The sequence below is a fragment of the Didymella exigua genome (assembly GCF_010094145.1).
Source record: "Didymella exigua CBS 183.55 unplaced genomic scaffold M421scaffold_3, whole genome shotgun sequence".
NCBI classification, from domain to species: Eukaryota; Fungi; Ascomycota; class Dothideomycetes; order Pleosporales; family Didymellaceae; genus Didymella; species Didymella exigua.
The window spans coordinates 188,294-209,371 of NW_022984777.1; the positions used below are offsets into that span (position 1 = coordinate 188,294).

At 54.7% G+C, this 21,078-nt stretch overlaps 11 protein-coding genes and 1 pseudogene across 12 annotated transcripts in view; 8 read left to right on the plus strand and 4 right to left on the minus strand.

Moving 5' to 3' along the window:
• Nucleotides 1–305, plus strand: part of M421DRAFT_53864 (HET-domain-containing protein) — a gene marked incomplete at both ends in the record, with an annotated part of 4,117 nt that extends 3,812 nt beyond the window's left edge. Inside the window, one exon of the mRNA XM_033595163.1 lies at nt 11–305. Within this exon, the coding sequence (XP_033452852.1) occupies nt 11–305 (295 nt within the window). The remainder of the gene's footprint in view (nt 1–10) is intronic.
• Nucleotides 306–1,222: 917 nt separating this feature from the next.
• M421DRAFT_416229 (uncharacterized protein) lies at nt 1,223–3,129 on the minus strand. The gene is made up of 2 exons (XM_033590985.1): nt 1,743–3,129; nt 1,223–1,695 (listed from the first exon to the last, which is right to left on the minus strand). Exons 1-2 carry the CDS (start codon nt 2,860–2,862, stop codon nt 1,514–1,516), a joined length of 1,302 nt encoding a protein of 433 aa, XP_033452853.1. The 5' UTR covers nt 2,863–3,129; the 3' UTR covers nt 1,223–1,513.
• A 225-nt stretch (nt 3,130–3,354) lies between these two features.
• On the plus strand, nt 3,355–4,151 carry M421DRAFT_53567 (uncharacterized protein; the record flags this gene model as incomplete). The annotated part of the gene is made up of 2 exons (XM_033595132.1): nt 3,355–3,639; nt 3,699–4,151. The coding sequence occupies 2 exons, from the start codon at nt 3,355–3,357 to the stop codon at nt 4,149–4,151; spliced, it is 738 nt and encodes a 245-aa protein (XP_033452854.1).
• A 443-nt stretch (nt 4,152–4,594) lies between these two features.
• M421DRAFT_53548 (galactokinase) lies at nt 4,595–6,245 on the plus strand (the record flags this gene model as incomplete). The annotated part of the gene is made up of 3 exons (XM_033595129.1): nt 4,595–4,759; nt 4,811–5,259; nt 5,306–6,245. 3 exons carry the CDS (start codon nt 4,595–4,597, stop codon nt 6,243–6,245), a joined length of 1,554 nt encoding a protein of 517 aa, XP_033452855.1.
• A 200-nt stretch (nt 6,246–6,445) lies between these two features.
• On the minus strand, nt 6,446–7,457 carry M421DRAFT_245073 (uncharacterized protein). The gene has a single exon (XM_033588540.1). It carries the CDS (start codon nt 7,315–7,317, stop codon nt 6,796–6,798), a length of 522 nt encoding a protein of 173 aa, XP_033452856.1. The 5' UTR covers nt 7,318–7,457; the 3' UTR covers nt 6,446–6,795.
• Nucleotides 7,458–7,786: 329 nt separating this feature from the next.
• Nucleotides 7,787–8,168, plus strand: M421DRAFT_88988 (uncharacterized protein; the record flags this gene model as incomplete). The annotated part of the gene is made up of 2 exons (XM_033597723.1): nt 7,787–7,823; nt 7,876–8,168. The coding sequence occupies 2 exons, from the start codon at nt 7,787–7,789 to the stop codon at nt 8,166–8,168; spliced, it is 330 nt and encodes a 109-aa protein (XP_033452857.1).
• Nucleotides 8,169–8,404: 236 nt separating this feature from the next.
• Nucleotides 8,405–8,971, plus strand: M421DRAFT_398998 (annotated as a pseudogene; the record flags this gene model as incomplete). Its single annotated transcript has 1 exon — nt 8,405–8,971. A coding segment is annotated over one exon (224 nt), but the record flags the coding sequence as incomplete, so codon positions are not given.
• Nucleotides 8,757–9,576, minus strand: M421DRAFT_245090 (uncharacterized protein). Its single transcript, XM_033588541.1, has one exon. It carries the CDS (start codon nt 9,491–9,493, stop codon nt 8,885–8,887), a length of 609 nt encoding a protein of 202 aa, XP_033452858.1. The 5' UTR covers nt 9,494–9,576; the 3' UTR covers nt 8,757–8,884.
• Nucleotides 9,577–10,201: 625 nt separating this feature from the next.
• Nucleotides 10,202–14,218, plus strand: M421DRAFT_416232 (DUF676-domain-containing protein). Its single transcript, XM_033590986.1, has 2 exons — nt 10,202–10,704; nt 10,772–14,218. The coding sequence occupies exons 1-2, from the start codon at nt 10,535–10,537 to the stop codon at nt 14,103–14,105; spliced, it is 3,504 nt and encodes a 1,167-aa protein (XP_033452859.1). The 5' UTR covers nt 10,202–10,534; the 3' UTR covers nt 14,106–14,218.
• Nucleotides 14,219–14,523: 305 nt separating this feature from the next.
• On the plus strand, nt 14,524–16,967 carry M421DRAFT_1233 (uncharacterized protein; the record flags this gene model as incomplete). The annotated part of the gene is made up of 4 exons (XM_033587309.1): nt 14,524–14,822; nt 14,875–15,166; nt 15,221–16,351; nt 16,404–16,967. 4 exons carry the CDS (start codon nt 14,524–14,526, stop codon nt 16,965–16,967), a joined length of 2,286 nt encoding a protein of 761 aa, XP_033452860.1.
• A 1,985-nt stretch (nt 16,968–18,952) lies between these two features.
• Nucleotides 18,953–19,534, minus strand: M421DRAFT_88990 (uncharacterized protein; the record flags this gene model as incomplete). Its single annotated transcript, XM_033597724.1, has 1 exon — nt 18,953–19,534. The coding sequence occupies one exon, from the start codon at nt 19,532–19,534 to the stop codon at nt 18,953–18,955; it is 582 nt and encodes a 193-aa protein (XP_033452861.1).
• Nucleotides 19,535–20,527: 993 nt separating this feature from the next.
• On the plus strand, nt 20,528–20,857 carry M421DRAFT_245116 (uncharacterized protein). Its single transcript, XM_033588542.1, has one exon. It carries the CDS (start codon nt 20,610–20,612, stop codon nt 20,778–20,780), a length of 171 nt encoding a protein of 56 aa, XP_033452862.1. The 5' UTR covers nt 20,528–20,609; the 3' UTR covers nt 20,781–20,857.
• The last annotated feature ends 221 nt before the right edge of the window (nt 20,858–21,078 follow it).

Here is a 21,078-nt window from a genome sequence, read left to right on the forward strand (position 1 = left end):
CCGACTCGAGTCGACTGGCGTCAGCGTCCGACGACGGGACTGTCAAGATCTGGGATGCGAGCAGCGGAACGTGCGTGCAGACGCTCGAGGGCCATTACAATATTGAGGACTGGATGGGCTTTGAAAGCCAGCAACGTATTCATCAGGGTATCGGCATCAACTTAAGTGGAACCTGGATTACTCATAATGCTCAAGAGCTGTTGTGGCTCCCAACAGAATATCGACCACAATGCTCAGCCGTGTCAGGTAGATGTATTGGCCTAGGTGGATTGTCTGGAAAGGTTTTGATATGTCGCGTTCCGTAATATTTATTGTTGCGGTGCAAGTCGGTCCGACAGGCCTTGATCGTCACCTCTGTTAACTACCTTGGACTAGCACGTCTCAGGGCATGTATATATGGTCGCCTCCTAGCTAGCAATCAACTCAGCGCAGTTTTCCATCGATATACAGCGGCTACGTTTGCCGCAACATTTATGGCTAGCCTGGATGTTTTGTTCATCCTTCTCTTCTCTTTATTTTAATAGCTCAGCACTCCTAGAGGGACGGAGATGTACATGTATATATATGTCAATTCATCGCCAAATCGAAGCTTCAAGAATCTACGAGAGAGCAGCTGTTGCTATATAATGCTATAGTAATAATCCCGTTGTTACAGCAAGCGACCTCGCACGCTAAAATTTCAGGAATTGCCACTACGTCAGATTCTAGAAGCATGCGCCACCGCTTAAATCGCCTTGGTATCGTGTAGTGTATAGTGTAGACCGCTAAATGTACAGAACTTGCTTTGTAAGCGCGCTCAGTCCCCTCGCGAAAACACAAGAGCCTGTCTGCATTTGCGGATAAACTCAGAATGCATGTTAGTGTAGGCTGCACTTCCTGAAAACTCGGGTTAATCTTCTGGACTGGAAGAGCTATTGTCCGACTACTCCGAAACGTTACCAGACGTCAATAATAGTCGTGTAGCAGGGGTGCACAGCTGTTGTAGCTTCTAACGCTGTAGGTAAAACAAGCAACAGCACGCCCAAGACTGTTGTAATTTTCTTCCTGCAGACTGACTATGGAACGACATATTCGAAGAATATTACTGAACTAATTGCACTTTATACACTGGCGGGGCTAAGGTGCAAGTTCCTCAAGCGATAGATTCGATTCGTCGCGGAGGGTTGTTCGAACCGCAGGGATGGACATTAGTGTACGAAGGTATGGGCTGGGCGGGGTTGCGTGTTCTTCTTTCTCTGATGTTCTGATGTTGATTCGGTGGTTCTATCTACTGCTGCCCTCGGATATTCAAAGCTCAGCTACTCCCCTGTCCTGATGCTGTGACGCGCTATGCAATTGCAATGCCTTCCTTCCCTCACCCCCCATTACCCACACGTGCTGCCGCGCAACAAAGCACGACACCCCCATACAAGCGCACGAAAGCCGGGTATCCTGTCGCTAATCGAACCCAAACGCCAAAAACAAAGTGCGAGGGCCAAAGTCATGGTGCTGCCAACACTCGATGCGGCGGAAATCAAGAACGAGCGGGGCGCCGTTCGATGCCTGCAGTGGACGCGGATGATGAGGAGTGGTCACCACTGCGCGCCTTCTTGTCTACCTCGCGCACGAGCGGCGAGCCGCTGCGCTTGGCGCCGCGCGACGAGCTGCCGGAGCTGTGTGCCGACTTGATGCGCGACCAGCCGTCGAAGGAGATTTCTGCAGAGTGTCAGCTGAGCTCGAGCAAATGTGATAGTATAACAAACCTCGCTTGGCCTTGCGCACCGTGGGCGGCGGCGTGGCTTCTTGCAGCGAGTCGGCGACGGACATGAGCATTTTGCCCTTGCCGCGGCTGGGCGTTGCCATCGGGGTTTCCATGTCGGTGCTGGCCTCCTCGTCCTCGCTGACCTCGCCGTTCTCGAGCTTTCGCTGCCTGATCTCGTCCTGGAAAAGCAGCTTCGGCTTGATGGACGAGCGGGTCAGTGGGCGACGCGCTTCGGGCCCAGCTGCGCGCACAAGTCGAAGCTCGTCCCCAGATGCCTCGTCATCCTCTTCGGTGGGCGCGTCAGACGGGTGATCGTCGTGGAACTTGCGGAAGACCTTCTTTCCGCGGAAGAGAAAGATCATGCCCTCTTCGCGGTTGACGGCCTCGTCCATGTCGTCCGCCTTTGCGTCCTGCTTGCGCTGCGGGGTCGGCTTCGCCTTGACCTTGGCCTTGACCTTGGCCTTCCCCTTGGCCTTCTTCACCACGAACGGATTCTCCTCATCATCGTCCTCGTCAGCGGTAGGGATACGCTCCTTCGAGTCCGTGTAGATCTCAATCTTTGACGACTCGCCGGCCTCTTCGAAGCTGTTGAGAGAGTAGACGTTCTTGGTGAACTTGCGCGCCTTTCGCGGGGTCACCTCCTCGATGGTTGCTGGGCGTGCTGGGAAGAGGACGCGCGCCGTAGACTTGATAGACTCGGAGTGCACGACGCGCTTGCGGGGCGTCTTCGCCGGGGTGGGGAGCATGCCAGGGGCCATGGAGGCGAGGAAGCGACTCCCCGACGTGATTCGAGGCTGGTCTGAGTCGGAATCCAGTGCTTCTGCGGCTCGGAAGAGTGCGCGACGCGTCGAATGTGGGGTGCGTTTGGGGGAGGAGACGGGCGAGGAGGGTGGTGACAGTGTGAAGTTGGAGGTGCGCGCAACAGCTTTGCGCGACGAGGCGGAAGGGGTCACGTCGCGCCTAGTGCGGGGGGCGCGTGCTGGGACCGTTTGCTCGAGGTGAAGGCCGCGTTGCGCAGCGACTCTGCTGGAGCGGCGCGGCGAGAAGGGCTCCCAATCGTCACCGTGAAGGGGCGCAGGCGGCGTGTGCACCCGTCGAGAGGGCGACGGCGTGCGGTCCATGGTAAAGTGAAAGGAGGCGATGCGTGAGGCGGTGGGCCGTCGCGGAATGTCGTGTGTGGTGGTGATGTGGGCGGTTGCACGATATCCAAAATCAAAACAAGCCGGGACCAAGCTCTTTACACAGACGGGCAGCGGCGCGGTGGGCAGCGGTCGGATGATAAGGGGCGTATCGATAGAGATAGGTGGTGGTGACGGCGGAGTGGAGCAGATGGGGCCGCGCTGCTATCTGGATCGCGATGCTGCACTGAAGTCTGAGCAGAGGAGGCTGGTGACCCGGGATGGCTGGTTGTCCATTGTCCAAGCGCTGCATCTGCCAAGCACCTGTCAACAGCACCCTTGCATGTCGCGAGTCCGCGACCCCGCCGTGCCGTCAAACGCGTCAAACACAACAACGAAATCACGTGCCGCCCGGAATCGGGAACTGGGAATTGGGAATTGGGAATTGATTGGGTGCGACCACGGCGTCGCTGAAACACGCCCAACTCACACGCCATGGTGCAGCCACTCAACATGGACGACCTCAACCTGTCCGACTCGGACACGGACGCCCTCTTTGACACGCCCGCCGCGCGCAAGAACAAGCAGAGAGCGCGGGATGCCGCGGCCGATGCGGGCGACGGTGCAGCCGCGGGCAAGGGACGCGCAAAGGAGTCGCACTACACTGCAGAAGAGGCGCGCGAAGCTGCACTGCGGCGCGAGCTGGAGAGCGTGCGCAATGTCAACAGAGTGATCGAGGGCGTCGTCGAGAGCCTGCAGAAGGCCAAGGACAACATGGGCGTAAGTGCCAGCAGCACCGCCATGTGCCCGCCATGTGCCCGCCATGCTGACAACCACAGACCGTCTCAAAGACTGTGCAAAACGCCTCCACACTCCTCCAGACCTGGACCCGCATCCTCTCGCAGACCGAGCACAACCAGCGACTCATCCTCAACCCCCAGTGGCAGGGAGCCACCCAGGACATGGCCGACATCGAGGAAGAGGACAGCCACAGGAAGCAGGCTGTCGAGCGTCGCGCAGCAGAAGAGCAGGCGCGAAGGGACGCCGCAGCGAGGAAGGCAGAAGAGGAGCGCAGGAGAGCCGAGGCAGGGCCGCCCAAGCCAGCAGCACGGGGACGCGGCAGAGGCACGCGACCACGCGGGACCTCTACGCCCACGGCATCGAGCGGCTACGTGGGAGTCGGAGGACAGGCCGGTCGAGGCGTCGGCCGCAGCGACTCAACCAGAGGCCGTGCTGGCAGCGGCATTGGGCGAGGGCTGCGAGGTCGAGGTCGCGGCCGAGGCACCGAATGAGCGCCATGCTGCATCATGCGCCGTCAGATACAACAGAGATACCCAATGCGACCATCAGTCACTCCCCTCACCAGACCGTGCATGTGGTGCACCTAAGACCGCGACAGGACGGCTACAACTTGAACGAGCTCCGAGACCAGGAGGTAGTGCCTGCTGCTATTCCAATTGTTGACTAGACGCCGATGGCTCAAATTTCCCGCCTCGTCGCACCCGCATGACCCGCGTCATGGCTTCGAGCATGCTTTGCGCTCAGCGTACCTGCAGCAACGGCGGTGGGGTGCGGGCGGAGTGCCATTTCGGGACTAGCCTATCTTCAGCAGTACCCCACCGCGGGCGCATGTCTCGCGACCTGCACGGCGCCATATAACCGTTGATCCCTCCTCTTCTTGTTTGTTTCTTGCTCTGTCGCTAGACTTGGACCTCACACACTCTCCGTTCGCATCATGTCGGTTCCAACCGCGACGTCGCTGCGCGACATTTACCCAGAAGACGCGGTTCCAGTCGAGACCAAGCGATGGGAGAAGCTCCTGGCTAAGTTCGAGCAAGTCCATGGCAGGCAGGCCGAATTCGTAGCTCGCAGTCCTGGTCGCGTGAACATCATTGGAGAGGTAAGATAGCTGCTCACTGCGCGTCACCAACTCAAAACTCACTAGTAATAGCACATTGACTACTCCTTGTACGAGGTGCTCCCCATGGCCATCACCGCCGACTTTATCATGGCAGTAGCTATTCGACCATCACATGAGAAGCCTCGAGTACGGATAGCCAACCTCAACTCGGAAAAATTCCCAACACGAGAATTTGACATCCCTGACGGCGAGATCCCCATTGACGCGACTGAGCACGAGTGGACCAACTACTTCAAGTCTGGTCTCAAGGGCGTGTCAGAGCTTCTCCAGAAGAAGCGTGGAAAGTTCCAATCAGTTGGCATGGACATTGTCTGCGACGGCACAGTACCTAGCGGTGGTGGCTTGTCCAGCTCAGCATCAGTTGTCTGCACCAGCGCATTGGCTGTGCTGGCTGCAAATGGCGAAGACAAGGTCGACAAGAAGGAGCTCTGCGAGCTTGCCATTGTGTCAGAGCGCGCTGTTGGTGTCAACTCCGGCGGGTAAGTCGATCCGCTCTCTCCAAAGTTCGCTACTAACACCACCCAGCATGGACCAGGCTGCTTCAGTCTTCTCCCTCCGCGGTTCTGCTCTCTACGTCTCTTTCAAGCCTAGCCTCGACTACACCAACATCGAATTCCCCACAACAGACCCCGAGCTCACCTTCGTCACCGCGCAGAGCTTCGTCGCAGCTGACAAGCACGTCACAGCACCTGTGTGCTACAACCTTCGCGTAGTCGAATGCACCCTCGCCGCTGCTTTCCTAGCCAAGGCTTTCGGCCTGAAGAAAGAGCTGCCCAGCGACTCCTCCCCACTGGGCGTCAGCTTGCGCGGTTTCCATGACACATACTTCGAGGAGAAAGAGGGCGTGGCCGACAACACAAAGACCTCTGTGGTCGACTTCGAAACACAACTACACAAGCTGGTCCAGCACACAGAGGACTACCTCACACAGGAAGAAGGCTACACAAGATCCGACATCTCCGCGCTGCTCGGTGTCTCAGAAGACGACCTGAACCAACGCTACATGTCCAAGTTCCCCGTGCGGGCGGAGAAGTTCATGCTCCGCCAGCGCGCCATCCACGTCTTCACCGAAGCCCTGCGCGTCATCAAGTTCCGCTCCTTGCTTTCCAGCCCCCCGTCGACAGACAAGGCCTACCTCCAGTCCCTCGGCGACCTGATGAACACCACACAGGACTCGTGCCGCGACATCTACGACTGCAGCTGCCCCGAGCTCGACGAGTTGTGCCAGCTGGCGCGTGCCGCAGGCGCTGCGGGGAGCAGGCTCACGGGCGCGGGCTGGGGCGGGTGCAGTGTGCATCTCGTGCCGAAGGATAAGGTGGACGCGGTCAAGAAGGCGTGGGAGGAGAAGTACTACAGGAAGAAGTTCCCGGACATCACCGAGGAGAAGCTTGCACAGGCTGTTGTTGTGAGCAAGCCGGGCAGCGGAAGCATGATTCTGAAGGTCACCGGCGGATCGATTGCATGAAGCGCGCCCAAACACGCTGTGTCTACAAACGTTGTTTCCCCGTCATAGCGAAAAAGTGCACGCCCATCAATCAAAGACACTGTATGTCTTACACTCCATCGTTTTACTCTTCTTTATCACGCGTTACCTTCTCTATGACGTTTCTTTGTCACCAAGCTCACCACACAATCCCCAGCACTTAAAGAACCCCCCACAACGCCGGTATCCACAACATCAGTACCACACCTCCTCCACATCTTCATAACCTACACCCACGCTTCAAAACGCTTTTGCACAACCCACTCGTCCACCCCCAACCCCCAGCACCAATGTCCATCCACCCATCCCTCCGCGCCAGCGTCCCGCGCAGCACCACCGCCTTCGCATCGCCATCCTTCAGCGAATCCAGCATCCAACGGCAACTCCGCCCGGCCCTCCTCCCCTCGGTCCATACCCTGCAAACAAAAAGAACCCCAACCCAGCCAATGCAGCACAGCACTCCACGTCCGCCCGCGCCGTTAGCGCTCGTGCCCACGCTACTGTATCCCCCTGCGCTCTATGTACCCGCGCACTACCTCGCGCCGCACGTAAATGCTGAGTATGTGCGGCTGCGCAATAAGGCTGTCGCACTTGGTGGTGTGGATGCGGATAAGACGGCGCGGAGTGATCGCCTGCGGACGAGGATTAGGGGCAGGGATGATTGGGTGTGTGCGTTTTGTGGAGTTGAGTGCTTTTGCGAGGGGGTGCCGGGGTTGTAGGTTGTGTGGTGTGGGTTGTGCTGGTTTCGCAAGGGCGGGAGGGGGAGGTGTTGTGGAGTGATGATATGAATCGAGTGTCTTTGTGGAGGGTGATGGGTGGGTTTTGATGTGTTGGAGTAATACTTCGTAGCTAGACCGCTTCTATTTAGGATTCGTTGTATGGACTTCCAAGAGCATGGTATTTTAGTGTGGTGTGGTAGGAGATGGTGAAGCAAGCCCCATGTAGCAAACTCCGCGCGCTGCAAAAATGGGTATCTCAATATTCGGAGTGCACCGTCAGCGAGTTCGACGCCGAATCTTGATGTGCTCGGCGAAGAGGAAGTAGATGAAGACATGTTGAGAGTGGAAAGCGGAAGCTCAGATAGTTGACTTTTTGCTTGCCGGCGTAGGAGGGGAGAAAGAAGTAGCCCCCCGGAAGGAAATCTTAGACATGCTGCTGCAACCTTCACTCCGACCGCGAAGTCAGGCAAAGTGGAATGACGTGTTTACGAATTAAAGTCTTTAGAGTTATTAATAGGCCCATGTTTGGAGAGAAAGCAATATGACATAATACCTACCTCTTGACCAAGCTCTCGAGACCCGCAAACCGCTTTCTCGCTGCTGAGCATAATCGAAGTGATGAAATTCAACAACATAATGATCGTGACTTGACGACCGAGCTCTACGGCTCGAAGTCTCTGATCGTGGTGAACGCAGCCGCCTACGTATCGCTCCGTTTATAAAACGTCAGTGCTAAGCTGAGTTGTTTGTTTCTCCACACCAATTCAGGATCAACTCTGCCAGTCTTCGCTGCCCACGACGAAGATGGCATCTTCATCACCCACTATTACCAGTGCTTTGAGTAAGTCTCCCGCATCTCCGTGAGGCATCAATAGTACCTGACGTATACATAGTGCTCCCACCTCCCAGCAACGGTCAGACCCGCGCGGCTGCCGAGTGGTCGCGCGGCATCACGTGGGACCCAGCTCAACAAGCTTTCATCGTCGAGGTCATCCTGCCGTTCCGTCGGTGGGAGACCTGCACCAAGTCTGAGGCCGTTACTTATGCGGAGAATGGCTATATCATCTGGGACGCAATCACCGGCGCCGTGAGATCGTTCGAGACCAAGACCAACCCCAGGACGGCGTTTCATCGCCAGATAGAGAGCGTCGTTTACGCTGAGCAAGACCCAGAGTGTGCAGTTTAGCTTTTCCGTAGGGAGGAGCTCAAGACTTAGTTGAGGGTAAGTTCGAGAGTGGAGGGTGTGGACAAACTCTGACTATCGCTAGGCACCACTGAGTCCAAGGAATATATCTTCGAAAAGCCCCATTGGGCTGCGAAGGACGCCGGTGAGTTGCTTTCTTGCAGCTTCTGAGTATTGGTCCGACAGTAAATAGATGCTGGTGCTGAGATAAATCTTCGCGGCAGCGGCATCGTCGGTGCCTCGGACGCATCAGAAATCGACTAAACATTATAACGTGTTTTACAAGCGAGCGCCGCGTACAAGCGAGCGCCGCACCCTACCAAACTTGCGCACCTCAAAGCCCTATACGCGCGCTTCAACGGCGAGAAGCAGCCAACGTCAAGAGGCTGTAGTAGGTGGGATGAGTGAGGCAGCATACAGAGCGTATAGATATTGTTCTCCTTGCAGAGCTCTTGGAAGTTAAGAGAGTGGTGGCTCTCATAGCTATCAAGAATAAGCAGGCGATGTGCTCCTACTACACAAGCCTTTGTGTGAGCGTTGAAGTGCTTTAGCCACTCAACTCCTAGCTTATTGTTTGTCCAGCCGTTGTCACTAACTGCGATCACCTAGTTGCGTGGGATATCCTCCTCGTACTAGGCAGAGAGGTGGTACTTGCCAGCAAAGATGAGGAACGGTGGGACTGACCAGCCAGCTGCGTTGATTGCAGCAATCAACGTCACCTACTCACGATTGCCTGGCTGGATAGCCTTTAGCCTGCCTCTCCTCTCTGACCCTGTCACGACGAGCTGAGTTGTGATCTTGCCCATCATAAAGCCAGCCTCATCAAAGTTGTAGACGTCATCATCGCAGATACTGTACTTGGCCTTTGTCTCCTCTATAAGCTCAAACCAGCTTCTGATTAGAGCTGGATCCTCACACAGGGCTCTCTGTCTATTGTACGCTCGATTGAAACGCGTCGTGAGACTGTCTGTACGCTTGACAAAGTTGCGTGGCCAGTGGACGCCAACCTGACCTGCACCGCGCGCAGCCAGCAGCTTATCAGCCATATCACGTACAGCTGCGTACGTAGGCGCAAAACCACGTTGATCCAGATTGAGTATATAGCTAATAATCACCTCCTCTTCACGCAGAGTAAGCTTCTTTGAGTTGGGCTGGCAATCGCGTTGGGCAGGCTTGCTAGCGCGTCGGCGGCGGATCGTTCGTTCAGGTACGCTATAGATAACAGCAGCACTGCAATTGCTCTGTATCTGGTAAGAATTAATAGATAAGATAGCAAGCTGAACGTCTGCTTCATTTGAAGCTGATAGAGCAGCGCTGCGTTGGGCCATTGTACGTTGAGATGAGAGAGGTGCGCAAGTTTGGTAGGGTGCGGCGCTCGCTTGTACGCGGCGCTCGCTTGTAAAACACGTTACACGACTTGAAGCGGAAGGTTGGCACCGGAAGCTAGGCGAGGACAAGTACACGGCGGAGTCGGTCTGTACGACCGACATATTGGCATTCTCGCGTGTCTTACCTACTTGCTGATTGGGAAAGAGGAGGCCTTGTTATAGTAGGAACATGGACGAAGCACCTTCCGGCGTGCCGAAGCCAAACGAGATGAGATTTGATGCATTAACTACAGCGTCAGGAGACCTTTCGATTTTAGAGTAAATCTTCTCCGACGAATGAAACAAACGAAGACGACTTCGAGAGCAGAGCATGGTAAAGTATAGTGGCGTTGAAGATGATTGATCCAACCTGATGTAAATTTGCGAGAGGCTCATGTCGATGAAGCCTATAGGGGTTGCAAATGTGCATCGAGCAGCAGCCTGTCGTCACATCGGCCGGAAGTAAACAGATAGCTCTCACCCAGTATTTGCTGAGGTTCCAGACGCTGTACTGAAGCTCGCTGGATGCATGCGGAGTTGAATTAGATGTTGCCGTAGCATGTAGCTGGCGACTAGTGAGGTCGGATGTGGGTCCATGCACCTTCCGGCGAGGATGCTATGGAAGGGGCGTTCGACACGCGTTCCTTCCAAAGCACGCGCCTGGTCATGTTCATCGATATCTTGGCGATCCGACTCGATGTCTCGTGCGGGTTGGAGTTGAGATACCGAGATGTCGTAGTTCACAATTCAGTATGATGAGGCACGGGATGGAAACAGGGAGGGCAACCACGCGAGCAATGACGCACCTCATCTCTTCGCGATACGTGTGACCAGCAGCCAGACGCCCAAACAACCCCTATAACGTCCCGCCAGCGCCTCCCTGCGGCCCCGCGAAACGCCCAAGCAGCGACCTCTCACAGGCAGAGCCAGTTGATGACGCGCCGCGAAGACCCCTAATCGCCAGCGCCGCCCGCTACCGAAAGTCGTTACTGCAGCCGCTAAATGCTACTCACTCCGCGCACCTATTCCCTCGCCCAAACCGACACGCAGCCGGGAGCTTCGTATTTCCTGCTCACGCCGTCGCAAAAGGAGATCCTCGCCGAGGAACAGCGCGCGCGCAGAATGCTGCTGCTCCACCAGACGGGCAGCGTCAAGGTGGGCGAGGTTGTGCGGTAGGTCCAAGATGCCCGCGGAAGTTGTCAAGTTTGGTCGCACCGAGTGCTAAGACATGTCATGCAGGTACACAGTCACATACACCCCCAGCGAAGACCGCATCCTCCCTGCGCCGGCCTTTCTGCATGTCCGCATACGCAACACGTCTGCCCTGCCGCTGCGAGCCGCGTATCTCCACGGGCCCTACACCATCCATGTCGCCGCATATCCCTCCACCTTCAACCCGAACAAGAAAGTCGAGTCGCCAAAGACTTCCGGTGTCCCCGAGTTTGAGCCCAACTTGAAAGCCGGTGGCTACTGGAACGCCAGGCTGACCGTCCCGGAGCACATCAGACAGGGCGACGAGTGGAGGAACTTCGACGGTACGCCCAAGAGCGCAACATGGATCATCGAGGTCGACTCCCAAATCCTCTTCTCCAACTCCGCCTCTGTGAGCTACGAGCTGCTGGTCGCCCGTGATGAGAGGTCACTCGACCTTGGGTTCACTGCTGTCACGGGAAACAGCTCCGGAACACCGGGTAAGGTCCAAGACCACCAGCAGGGCAAGAAGTCGCACACATCAAACCACCCTGCGCAGCCCAAGGGCGTCTTCTCCAAGGCGATCAAGCTGGTGGTCGATGACACAACGAGTCTGTGGAACAAGCCCGAACTACCAGAGTACAAGGATGACGGAGGTCGCACCGACATGCGCAAGTCGAAGGATGTCGAGTACGAGCAGAAAGAGGATACCCGCAAACAGAAGAGCATCCATCTGGTCATGGTTACACATGGTCTGCACAGCAACCTTGGCGCCGATATGCTGTACTTGAAGGAGAGCATCGATGCAGCGGCAAAGCAGGCCCGAGAGGACCGCAGGAAACGACGTCAGGAGAAAAGGGGGCAGAAATTCAAGACCGGCAACAAGGAGGCTGCAGCTACAGCACCCCTGTCTGGTGGCCAGGAAGACATACCGGATGAAGAGGAGGATGATGACGAAGAGGACGTCATTGTTCGAGGCTTTGACGGCAACGTCGTTCGTACTGAGCGTGGCATCCAGTATCTCGGTAAGCGGCTCGCCAAGTACGTGCTGCGACTCACATATCCGGACCAGCCATATCTGCCAATCAAAAAGTCTGTCGGCCAGAAGCTGAATCCCTTCTCACCGACAAAAGACAAGCCGGATGAGGGGATTCCTGCGCACGAAGGAAGCGGCATCCACCTCAGACCGCAGACACACAAGCAGAAACGAGCCTACAAGTTCACCAGCATAAGCTTCATCGGCCACTCTCTTGGAGGGCTAGTCCAGACTTATGCAATAGCATACATTCACAAGCATTCGCCAGAGTTCTTCCTCCACATCAAGCCTGTCAATTTCATCGCCCTGGCCTCACCTATGCTGGGTCTCAGTAACGAAAATCCAATGTACGTGAAGTTCGCTCTAGACTTCGGCTTGGTGGGTAGAACTGGACAAGACCTTGGTCTAACTTGGCGCGCTCCCACGCTGGCGAAGAGCGGATGGACCGCTATGGTGAGTGGGTTCGGTGGACAGTCACAACATCAAGAGCAGGAAGATCCTGGCACCAAGCCTCTCCTCCGAATTCTGCCCACCGGACCTGCTCACGTTGTCCTGCGCATGTTCAGGAATCGTACTGTGTACTCCAACGTGGTCAATGATGGTGTCGTACCTTTGCGAACTAGCTGTCTCCTGTTCCTCGACTGGCGAGGATTGGGCAAAGTTGAGAAAGCGCGTCGCGAGAACGGACTCATCGGCAGTGTTGCTGTGTGGGGCTTCAGCCAGTTGACAGGCCAGAACTCTTCACCTAACCCCTCGAGGATAGGCTTTCCAGATAACGACGAGGCAGATTCTCCGTCTGGCAATGGAGATGATACTGCAGTGCCTCTACCAGGTGTAGATGTCACCAACGAAGACGACAGAGTGACTGCGTCGGAACCTGCAGCTCACCAATTCCTAGACGGCCAGAAGCACCATCCAGATGAGACGGTACAAGGAAATCCAGGTGTGCCAGTTTCTGATCAGTACTTCCAGCCGCAGAATACCCTAATGCAGTGGTGGAGCTACATTAGGCCTACAGGCAAGCATACGTCGAAGGACAAGAAGATGTTCACACGCAGCCAGACTGTTATGAAGGACGACGACGAACAAGACACTGCAGATAGCGCGGCGTCATCACAGACCTTGCAGTCGAAGAAACGACCGCTGGCATCGAGAGGTGACTCTACACTCGACCCGTCCAAGAATTCTGCCGCGCCACCGAAGACGACAATCTTCGAATCGGCTGGAGACATCATCAACCCACCTACGCCCCCTACGTCATGGATTATAGACCCCTCAACTCGAGCTCGCACCATCTTCCATGACCGTGTGTACCATCCAGAGGACATTCCACCACCGCCCGCCAGGAAAAGATCTGCCAATCGTTCTTTCTCTGGGGAAAGCAGCAAGTCGCAGGCTGTAGCTGTCACTGCCGAGGAGGGCTTGCGAGTGGAAGAGAAGATTGCACGCGCTTATCACAGAGACCTATCATGGCGTAAAGTCCTTGTGCGCCTCGAGCCTGATGCACACAACAACATTGTCGTGCGCCGCATGTTTGCCAACGCCTACGGCTGGCCTGTGGTCAAGCACCTCTGCGACACTCACTTTGCGGCTACGTACTCTGCCGAAACCCGTGATGAAGACGAGCCTGCGCTCGATCGTGCCAAGGGCATCGACGTGCCTGTCAGAGAGGACGGCGAGCATGTCAAGGGTCAAGGAGACGCAGCACCACCCATCGAGCGTACTGATAGCGAACTCAGAGAAGTTCGCGACGAGCTTGCTCCTCTTGAGAACTCCTTCAGATCGCCAAGGCGTATGAACACAGCGGATAGTATCCGTAGCACCAGCTCGGCAGACTGGGACAACTACTTCGACGGTGCCACGAGTGATGAGGAGGACGACAACGATGAGCGCAATGCTGTTCAGAAATGGCTGCAGCTTGGCTATCCACGCGCCGCGAGAACACCAACATCACCAATCCTTCCTCGCACATCGAATACCACTGGAACATCAGACGCGGAGATATCTGACTTCTTGAGCTCGACATCCGCAGCGTCTGCGCCAACACCGTTCGTCGACATACATCGAGGTCTTGGTGCAAGTCCCAGACAACCTGCTCGAAGCAAGGCGACAAGGGATCCAGAATCAGAAGAGCCATTGGGCGATCAAGCGGTTGATGCCGTCCTCCCTCCCAGTCACCAAGTCGCTGCCAGTCCACCTGGCAGTCCATCACTGCATCTTAGCGAGGTCGGCTTGAGGCATTCGCTAGAAAGCAGCCCAGACACCAACATAGTGGCAAGTGGAAGTGGGGCGACCGAGCAGGTTGCGAGATCAGTGAGCACAGCAAGGGATATGGAGCCCTCGTAGTGTGGATGCTTTTGACACGATTGATGTTGCATTTGAATTACTCGCATAGATGGGCGATTGCATAAGATATACCCAGAATTTAGTACATGGTTTGTACATGTTTTATTTTGCCGTCATAATCTGATTGTGCTGTCAAGCACCTCTTGTCTTCACCTGCTATTGTGGCTTCCCAACGTTGCTCGGACTACGTCACCTTGATGGTCCGCTTTCCGCATTCACTTTCACTTTCACTGTTGTTCCCCGTGCCGCGTTTGTAGGCGACTCACCGTAACAACATTGCCTCGTCTCTTCACGTACTCTCCAACTTGTTCCGCAATTCGACTTCTTCGACGAATCGTACTTGAGATTACCCCGTCACGTTGCAAACACAGCAGCATCGCACCTTCCCTTTGGAGCATCTCACTCGTCCGCATTCACAATGCCAGGCGCCAAGAATAACAAACCTCCCGGTCCGGCACAATGGGTTGGTGGTCAGCGACGCAAGCTTGTCCGCCGAAACCGTTCGAACGCAGGACCACCACGATCGAGCACCATGCCTGTGTTGAGCCTGGACTCGGCTGCTGCCAGCTTAGTGAGCAGCATCAGCAGTGCGGGCTCATACTATGTAAAAGACAGACAGTCGGAAGATAGCTTCGATCGACACATGTACAACACCGTTCAGGAGCTTGAAGAGCGCGAAGAAACGATGCAGTTGTACCCTCCGACTGGTGCGGTGAAGTAAGTAACACCCAGGACTCCTTTTGGGCAGGAGCGCGACTGACATGACTAGACCCGGCCCACCCTACACACCCTTCGCAGATGGCCCAGCCGCATCATCGCCTAATCTCACAGCCACCGACCCTAAGAAGAAGCACGGCTTGTTTGGCGGTAAAAGGCCAAAGCCCACGACCCCCAACCAACCAAAGACATCGTCGAGCACTTCAGTGGTAACATCGCCTCTACCAGTCAGCACACCGTCCAAAGCTGCAAAGTTCTTCGGTCTCGAGGCCAAGTCTTCAGTCACAGAAAGCCCACGTCGCATTCAGCCTCAGGATGATACCGCTAGTGACGATGGGGCTCCGGTTAGACCAGCACTGAAGAAACAATACTCTCTGCCCCTGCTAACTAGACTGAAGCTAGGTGTCGATCGCCAGACTAAGCACAAGAAAGAAGATGTCGAGCCTGACGAGCCACCTAAGACCTCCAAAACTGCCACCAAAGGGCTGCGTATGCTCATTCCAGAGTTCTCAGGCCCAAGACGATCGCCAGTCGAGCAGACAAAGGCTGATGCTACGTGCTTCGACCTCGGTGAGAAGGATGGAGATGTTGGCTGCACCGGTGACAGCCATGAAGAGGTACGATTCCGAATTCCTGCCGCGCCGCATCCTGCACGTACCGCATCGAGGAGCAAGGCTGCTCGTAGGAAGCCACTAAACGCGAAGGACTTTCCGCGTATGTCGCCTATAACAGAGGCCTCATTCGAATCACTGCGCCCCGCCTACCGCGAGGGTGAAGATGTGACTGAGCTGGGCGCCATCTCGGAGTACGATTACGAAGATCCTCCGCCTCTACACAGCGCCCCAGTGCTGCCTTGCTTTAGCCATCAGGAATCGACACTACCTGGTCGCGATAAGTTTGAGCTGGACGAAGCTGACTTATCGCCTACGGAAGAGTTTTACGAAAAGGAAGCGACCGATGAGGATGAAGATGTCGTGCACCCTGGGACCAAGGTCAAGGTCAAGCGAGTACACTGGCAGCAGGGTATGGCTGCACATTTCCGGAGCCCTCTGCAGACCGCCGAGGACGCTTGGCTCGATGCGACCGAGGAGGAGATGCGACTTGAAGCTCGGAAAATGACAATTGCTGGAGTCGAAGCGAAAAGACAGACAATCGATGATGAGCTTGCTGAGCTGAAGGGCAAACACGGGCAGTTCAAACTCGAGTTCGCCAGCGGCAGCAACGTAGGGAGTATCAATACCCAGCCGAAGTCTATACCTGATGATGACAGCGAGGGAGATGATACAGATCTGGTGTCGCTGTGCAGTAGCATCGACCTCGACGAAGAGCCTACAGTGCATCAGGCAAAGTTGATGACTTCAACTAGAATCACGCCTGGAATGATAAAACTTGTCGACATTCCACCCCGGAAGAAGAAGCCAGTAGCCCACGTTGAGAGTAAGGTTTCTGTTCCTGACAAGATTGCCCCTGTCGAGCAACAGAAGAGCATCACGGCTTGTGCACGCTCTGAGAACATGCTGCCGCCAAGCGTAAGTGCCTATGCCATATTCCTCGACTGGGCAGTTGCTGACAAGAGCTTAGCCTGTGGTCACTCACTACCACAACGACGACCCAGACCGTAGCACCAAGCCGAAGAAATCAAAGCTGACACGCGACGAATCTCGTTTGCTGGTGCAGAACTGGGTCTCGGACTACAATAGCACCGAGCAGCGTCCTATCTCTACCCGTGTCGATCCAGATGTTCTTGCTGATCAAGAGACTCCGCCAGCGCCTTTCCCGAAGGGTGATGAGTCCCTTTCTACTCCCCCCTTCAAGCCACGTTCCGATTCACTCAAGCAGCTTCAGCATATCCCCAAACACCAATGCATCAACAACGGCCACATCTTCCACCCTGTCGACTTGAAGACTATCCCAGACAGTGCAGTCATCAACAGTCTGGGAGTCCGGCCTTACCTGCAGACCTACACGGGCATCAAGCAGCATGTCAAGATCCCGGTAGTGTGCGAGAAGTGTTGCGAGGACTGCGATGAGAACGTATGGGAGTGTGAGATTTCTGTATGCCGCATGGCTGTCTGCCAGAATTGCGCGGAGGATATGGAGGCTGAGTGGCAGGAGAGGGCTGTCAATGGATGGAAGTACAAGTGAACACTGACAGGGTGTTGGGGACTATTTGAACAGTACTTGGAATGGTCAAGCGGTAGGCCAGTAACGGCATACATTGGCTGTGTGATTTTGTTGAGAGGGTGCCCCAACCATGGACCATACTCGACTACCATGAATACAAAAATAAGGATGAGACTTCCCGTTCTAGATCCTTCCTCCAGTACCGTCAGGACCTACCGAACACTTTCTTTCACTTGCGTCTCTCACCTTCGTTGTTGCCACCAACCGCGCGCTGTTGACCTGGACCCTTGCTAATTCATCTTCCATGCCTCAGCTTCGACCTTGTGCACCCGAACTAACGACTTTAGCAGCAACATCTCCAACAGCAACTATGCAGCTACCTAGTGCACCATCATCCGTCACTGGCGAACCATCCACGCAATATTCACTCCCATCACAGACTACCAAAGAGCCAGACCAGCCTGACAAGTTCCTACAACTGTTCGTAATTGATACGACACTGATGCAGGCAGGCTTCAAGGGCTGATCGCGTCCACCTGCGTCGGTTCAGGCCGCAACATCGTAAAATATAACCTTCCTGTGGCACTCCTCTGCTACCATTCGCACTTCTTCCGACAGAAGACCTTACCATACAAAGCGGTGCGTGACCAACCGGGCAGCAATAAGAAGCATAAGCTCTCTTCTGAGGATGAGACCATGAATGTCCCGATGAAGGCCGAGGATAGCGAGGGTGCGACCGAGATTTTGCCCTCAGACAACCCTGGGCGTGTTGAAGATGAAGCCATCATCGAAATGCCGAACATAGACCCTTTCATCTTCGGCCTCTTCCTCAAGTACATGTACACGGGCTACTACCCTACTGTCGTCGACGTGCGATCCAAGATCACACATTCGGTTCCACACTCCAAGGCGACGGTACAGCCTGACAAGCCGCGCACACCAGCGAGAGCATCAATGCCGCCTCCCGCCAACGTCAACTACCACCAGGCTCCAATCCCTTCCTAGGTCCACGCCTACCTGCTCTCCGTCCAACTCAGCGCCAGCGGCTTTCTCAACCAAACGATCAACCATATCTACTAAGATATCGGCAAGCACTTCTCCATCAGCCCACGCTTAGTCCACTGTATCTGGACGAACACACCTCCGCACCTGTTCTTTCGGTCATCACCTCTGCGCAAGCTCATTTTTGATGTGCTGGCCGTCCACTGGTCGTCAACATCCATGCACATCGTCGCCAAGCATCCGGCTCTGTACAAGCTGTGGAACGAGGTCTTGGACACGCACCGCGATTTGAGACATGAGTTTACCATGGATCTCCAGGGTTTGAGGAAGATTCTGCCGGTTCAGGCATAATATCTGGATACGAGTGTGCTTGGCGCTTCCGTGGGAGAGGGAGCGAAGGAGATGGATGGTCGGTTTGGCAAGCTTGAGGTTGCGGTGGGTGGCGCTGCTGAGACAGCGACTGTGGTTGCTGTGAATGACATGGAGAATGAGAAGGATGAGGGGAAGGAGCAGTGGCACAATGTCTCTGTGAGCGGGCTCTAGAGGTTGGTATGAAAACTAGGATCCATTGGCGGCTCTTGGATGGCGCGGACAGGAAATTATTTTGAGCCCTTCCGTAGATTTCGCTTTAAACACACAGATGAGCAATTGCAGCAGTGATAAGGCATTACCTCCACACTAGAAGCACAGGCACACTGCTGCCAGGTTTTAACTTTGTGTCAAATTTCGATCATCCTGGAACGGTTTGTTTGGATCGATGAAGAACAGCATCCGTCTTTTGATAGAGGGGTTCCTCACGAATGAAATCCTTGCGCTAGGACTTGTGAGAAGCTTGCTGTATCTCAACGCCGTAGAGAACTCGGGTAATACCACATGAGCAGACGCTCCAGAAAGGAGTCCATTGATCGCGAGACCGTCGCTGTTGGCGTAATGCTTGTGCACCTGGCAACACATCCTTACCCAGGTGACAGAGGCCAGTGTGCCAAAAGCCTAAAGTAAAACAATTAATATGCGTCTTCCTCTCTGATATCCTGCTCTTGTAGTTCTCCGGCAAAAGCCATTCCCTCGATTGCCCGTTCAACGGCATCCAACGTCGCCATCTGCTCTTCGCAAGCCTGCTTCTTGTCCAGCATTTCTCCCCGTAGCTCTGAGATCGTCGCGCTGAAGCCATCGAGTGCCTCCAGCAGCGACAGTGTGGTGTTGATAGTATCGAGGTGGGACGTAACCGCAGACCTAGCTTCTTCCAGCGTGGCATGAACAAGCTCGCACGCAGAGAAGGTGCTGATCTCGAGGTCAAGTGAAGTGAGGGTTTCTGTCAAAGACGCAGTCTCAACTGTTGAAGGCGTGTCGATGGTGTTCTCCTCGGCGATATCTTGAAGGCCAAAGGGCTCGGGTGTCTTCGGTGGAGGTGGCAGAGTGTTGGGAGTGGCACGTGGGTTGTCTTGGGCAGCTACCGTCTTGCGCGTGTTGTTGGTGGCAAACTCAGTGGCTGGCAGCAGCTTTGGCTCAAGTGGCAATGCATCTTCGTCAGTTTTGCCTCGCGGACCGTGGCGAAAGATGTGGCGAAGTAGGTTTTTCGTCGACATTGTGTGTTGGATGGCTCGTTGTGTAGAGGCATACAATCTTGGTTCTGAGTTGGCAAGTGGGGTGCTTGTGAGGACGAGGTACTGGAAGTGAAGGAGACTTCAATCAATGACATCAACTTGGAAGTGAGCCCAATCTCATGTATCATCACAAAAGATACAAAGTGCAGGAGTTGAAGAGAATTTGACAAATGGGCTCACGGACGCAAGCACTAAACACATTGCTAAGACAGGTGACGGAGAATGAGACATCCGAGGTCAAGGCTGAGTATATCTCGTCGAGCTCTCAATGAAGAGCCTGCAAGACCCACAAGCTGTTACTGATGTATCATTGCAATTATCCAGCGTTAGCATACTATGACGACACGCTCTTTTGAAGTCTTACACTCTTCAATCTACATGAATGCTTGCCTTGTCTTTCTGCGCAGTGAGATCGCACGGCGTCAGAAGATAAACGGATGATGTTCAAAGTTTGATGCGCCCGAAATACTGAGGGTCGCGCAGTCTAAGTCGACGGTTCTAGAAGGCCTAAAAACTCGCGGTTTCAATGAACAATGACCTGAACATGATTGAGATCTAAATATCTACGAGAGGGAGCGCATACTCCATGTTTGAGAAAGGATCGACAATCTGACCAGCGCTCGAATGTCCCAGACTGCTGCTTCCTGCACAAGTTGCCCACAGATAGATAGTTTGAGCAAAAGCGAGCACCGCCTATCCCTTTGCCGTTGACCGGTTAGGCGCACTTGCAATGTGATAGCTTGCAAATAGGGTATCGCATATTGGGTTCACCACTCCGATGTTAAGGCGCCGTGGAAGAAGTAAATGACCTCGAGCGCAAAGGAGCAATGAGTCTAATAACATAGCTGGTTGCCGTACTCACGCAATACACCTCTAAAGATTAAGTAAATTCTTGGAACCATCGTCAATACCTACCTGGTAGACGTACTGGTGAGATCCCGGAGAACAGACCATGGTGAATCCATTCGTCCAGAACAAATAATGGTGAACCATCGCCCTAGATCAAAAGAAAAAGCCCTAGTTCAAATCTAGGTAGCGCGCTTCTTTCCTGTTTGTTATGCCTGCTGGTATGATGGCTATGCACTTCCACTTCTATCGCATGACACAGCAACATCAGTCTATGGCCTCTATATGTCTCCTTCTTCTTTGTGCATGGTCAACTAAGCAGCAGCGCCGAAGGAGCCTAGTTACTTTCGATATCACTACTAACCTCTTGATAAGATGCTAATACTCAGGTGCCAAAGGGAGCGGCCAAGCGCACAGATGGATTTGGAACAATAGAGACAGAGGCGGGCATAACTTAGCCTATTTATAGTTGGTGCGCGTGAGGATAGTCAGTAATGTCAACAATGAAGGCAACGCGAACCGCGTGCGGTTGCTCTACATCCTTCTGGCGCAATTAATCCGCCTTCTGCCACGATCAAGACATTTGAAACTTACAGTACTGTCCACACCCTTCCCGACGGAATGGCACCGCTGCGGGCAGCGTTTACAGCGTGCGCATACAATGCTGGCTCAAACGTTGA

Bases quoted from the DNA above. Each gene is read 5' to 3' on its own strand.
- M421DRAFT_416229 (XM_033590985.1), bottom strand. From the start codon at position 2,862: ATGGACCGCACGCCGTCGCCCTCTCGACGGGTGCACACGCCGCCTGCG. The intron at 1,696-1,742 runs GTTTGTTATACT...GACACTCTGCAG, and splicing joins GGTGCGCAAGGCCAAGCGAG to AAATCTCCTTCGACGGCTGG.
- M421DRAFT_245073 (XM_033588540.1), bottom strand. From the start codon at position 7,317: ATGTCTTCATCTACTTCCTCTTCGCCGAGCACATCAAGATTCGGCGTC.
- M421DRAFT_245090 (XM_033588541.1), bottom strand. From the start codon at position 9,493: ATGGCCCAACGCAGCGCTGCTCTATCAGCTTCAAATGAAGCAGACGTT.
- M421DRAFT_416232 (XM_033590986.1), top strand. From the start codon at position 10,535: ATGCTACTCACTCCGCGCACCTATTCCCTCGCCCAAACCGACACGCAG. The intron at 10,705-10,771 runs GTAGGTCCAAGA...CATGTCATGCAG, and splicing joins AAGGTGGGCGAGGTTGTGCG to GTACACAGTCACATACACCC.
- M421DRAFT_245116 (XM_033588542.1), top strand. From the start codon at position 20,610: ATGCCTGCTGGTATGATGGCTATGCACTTCCACTTCTATCGCATGACA.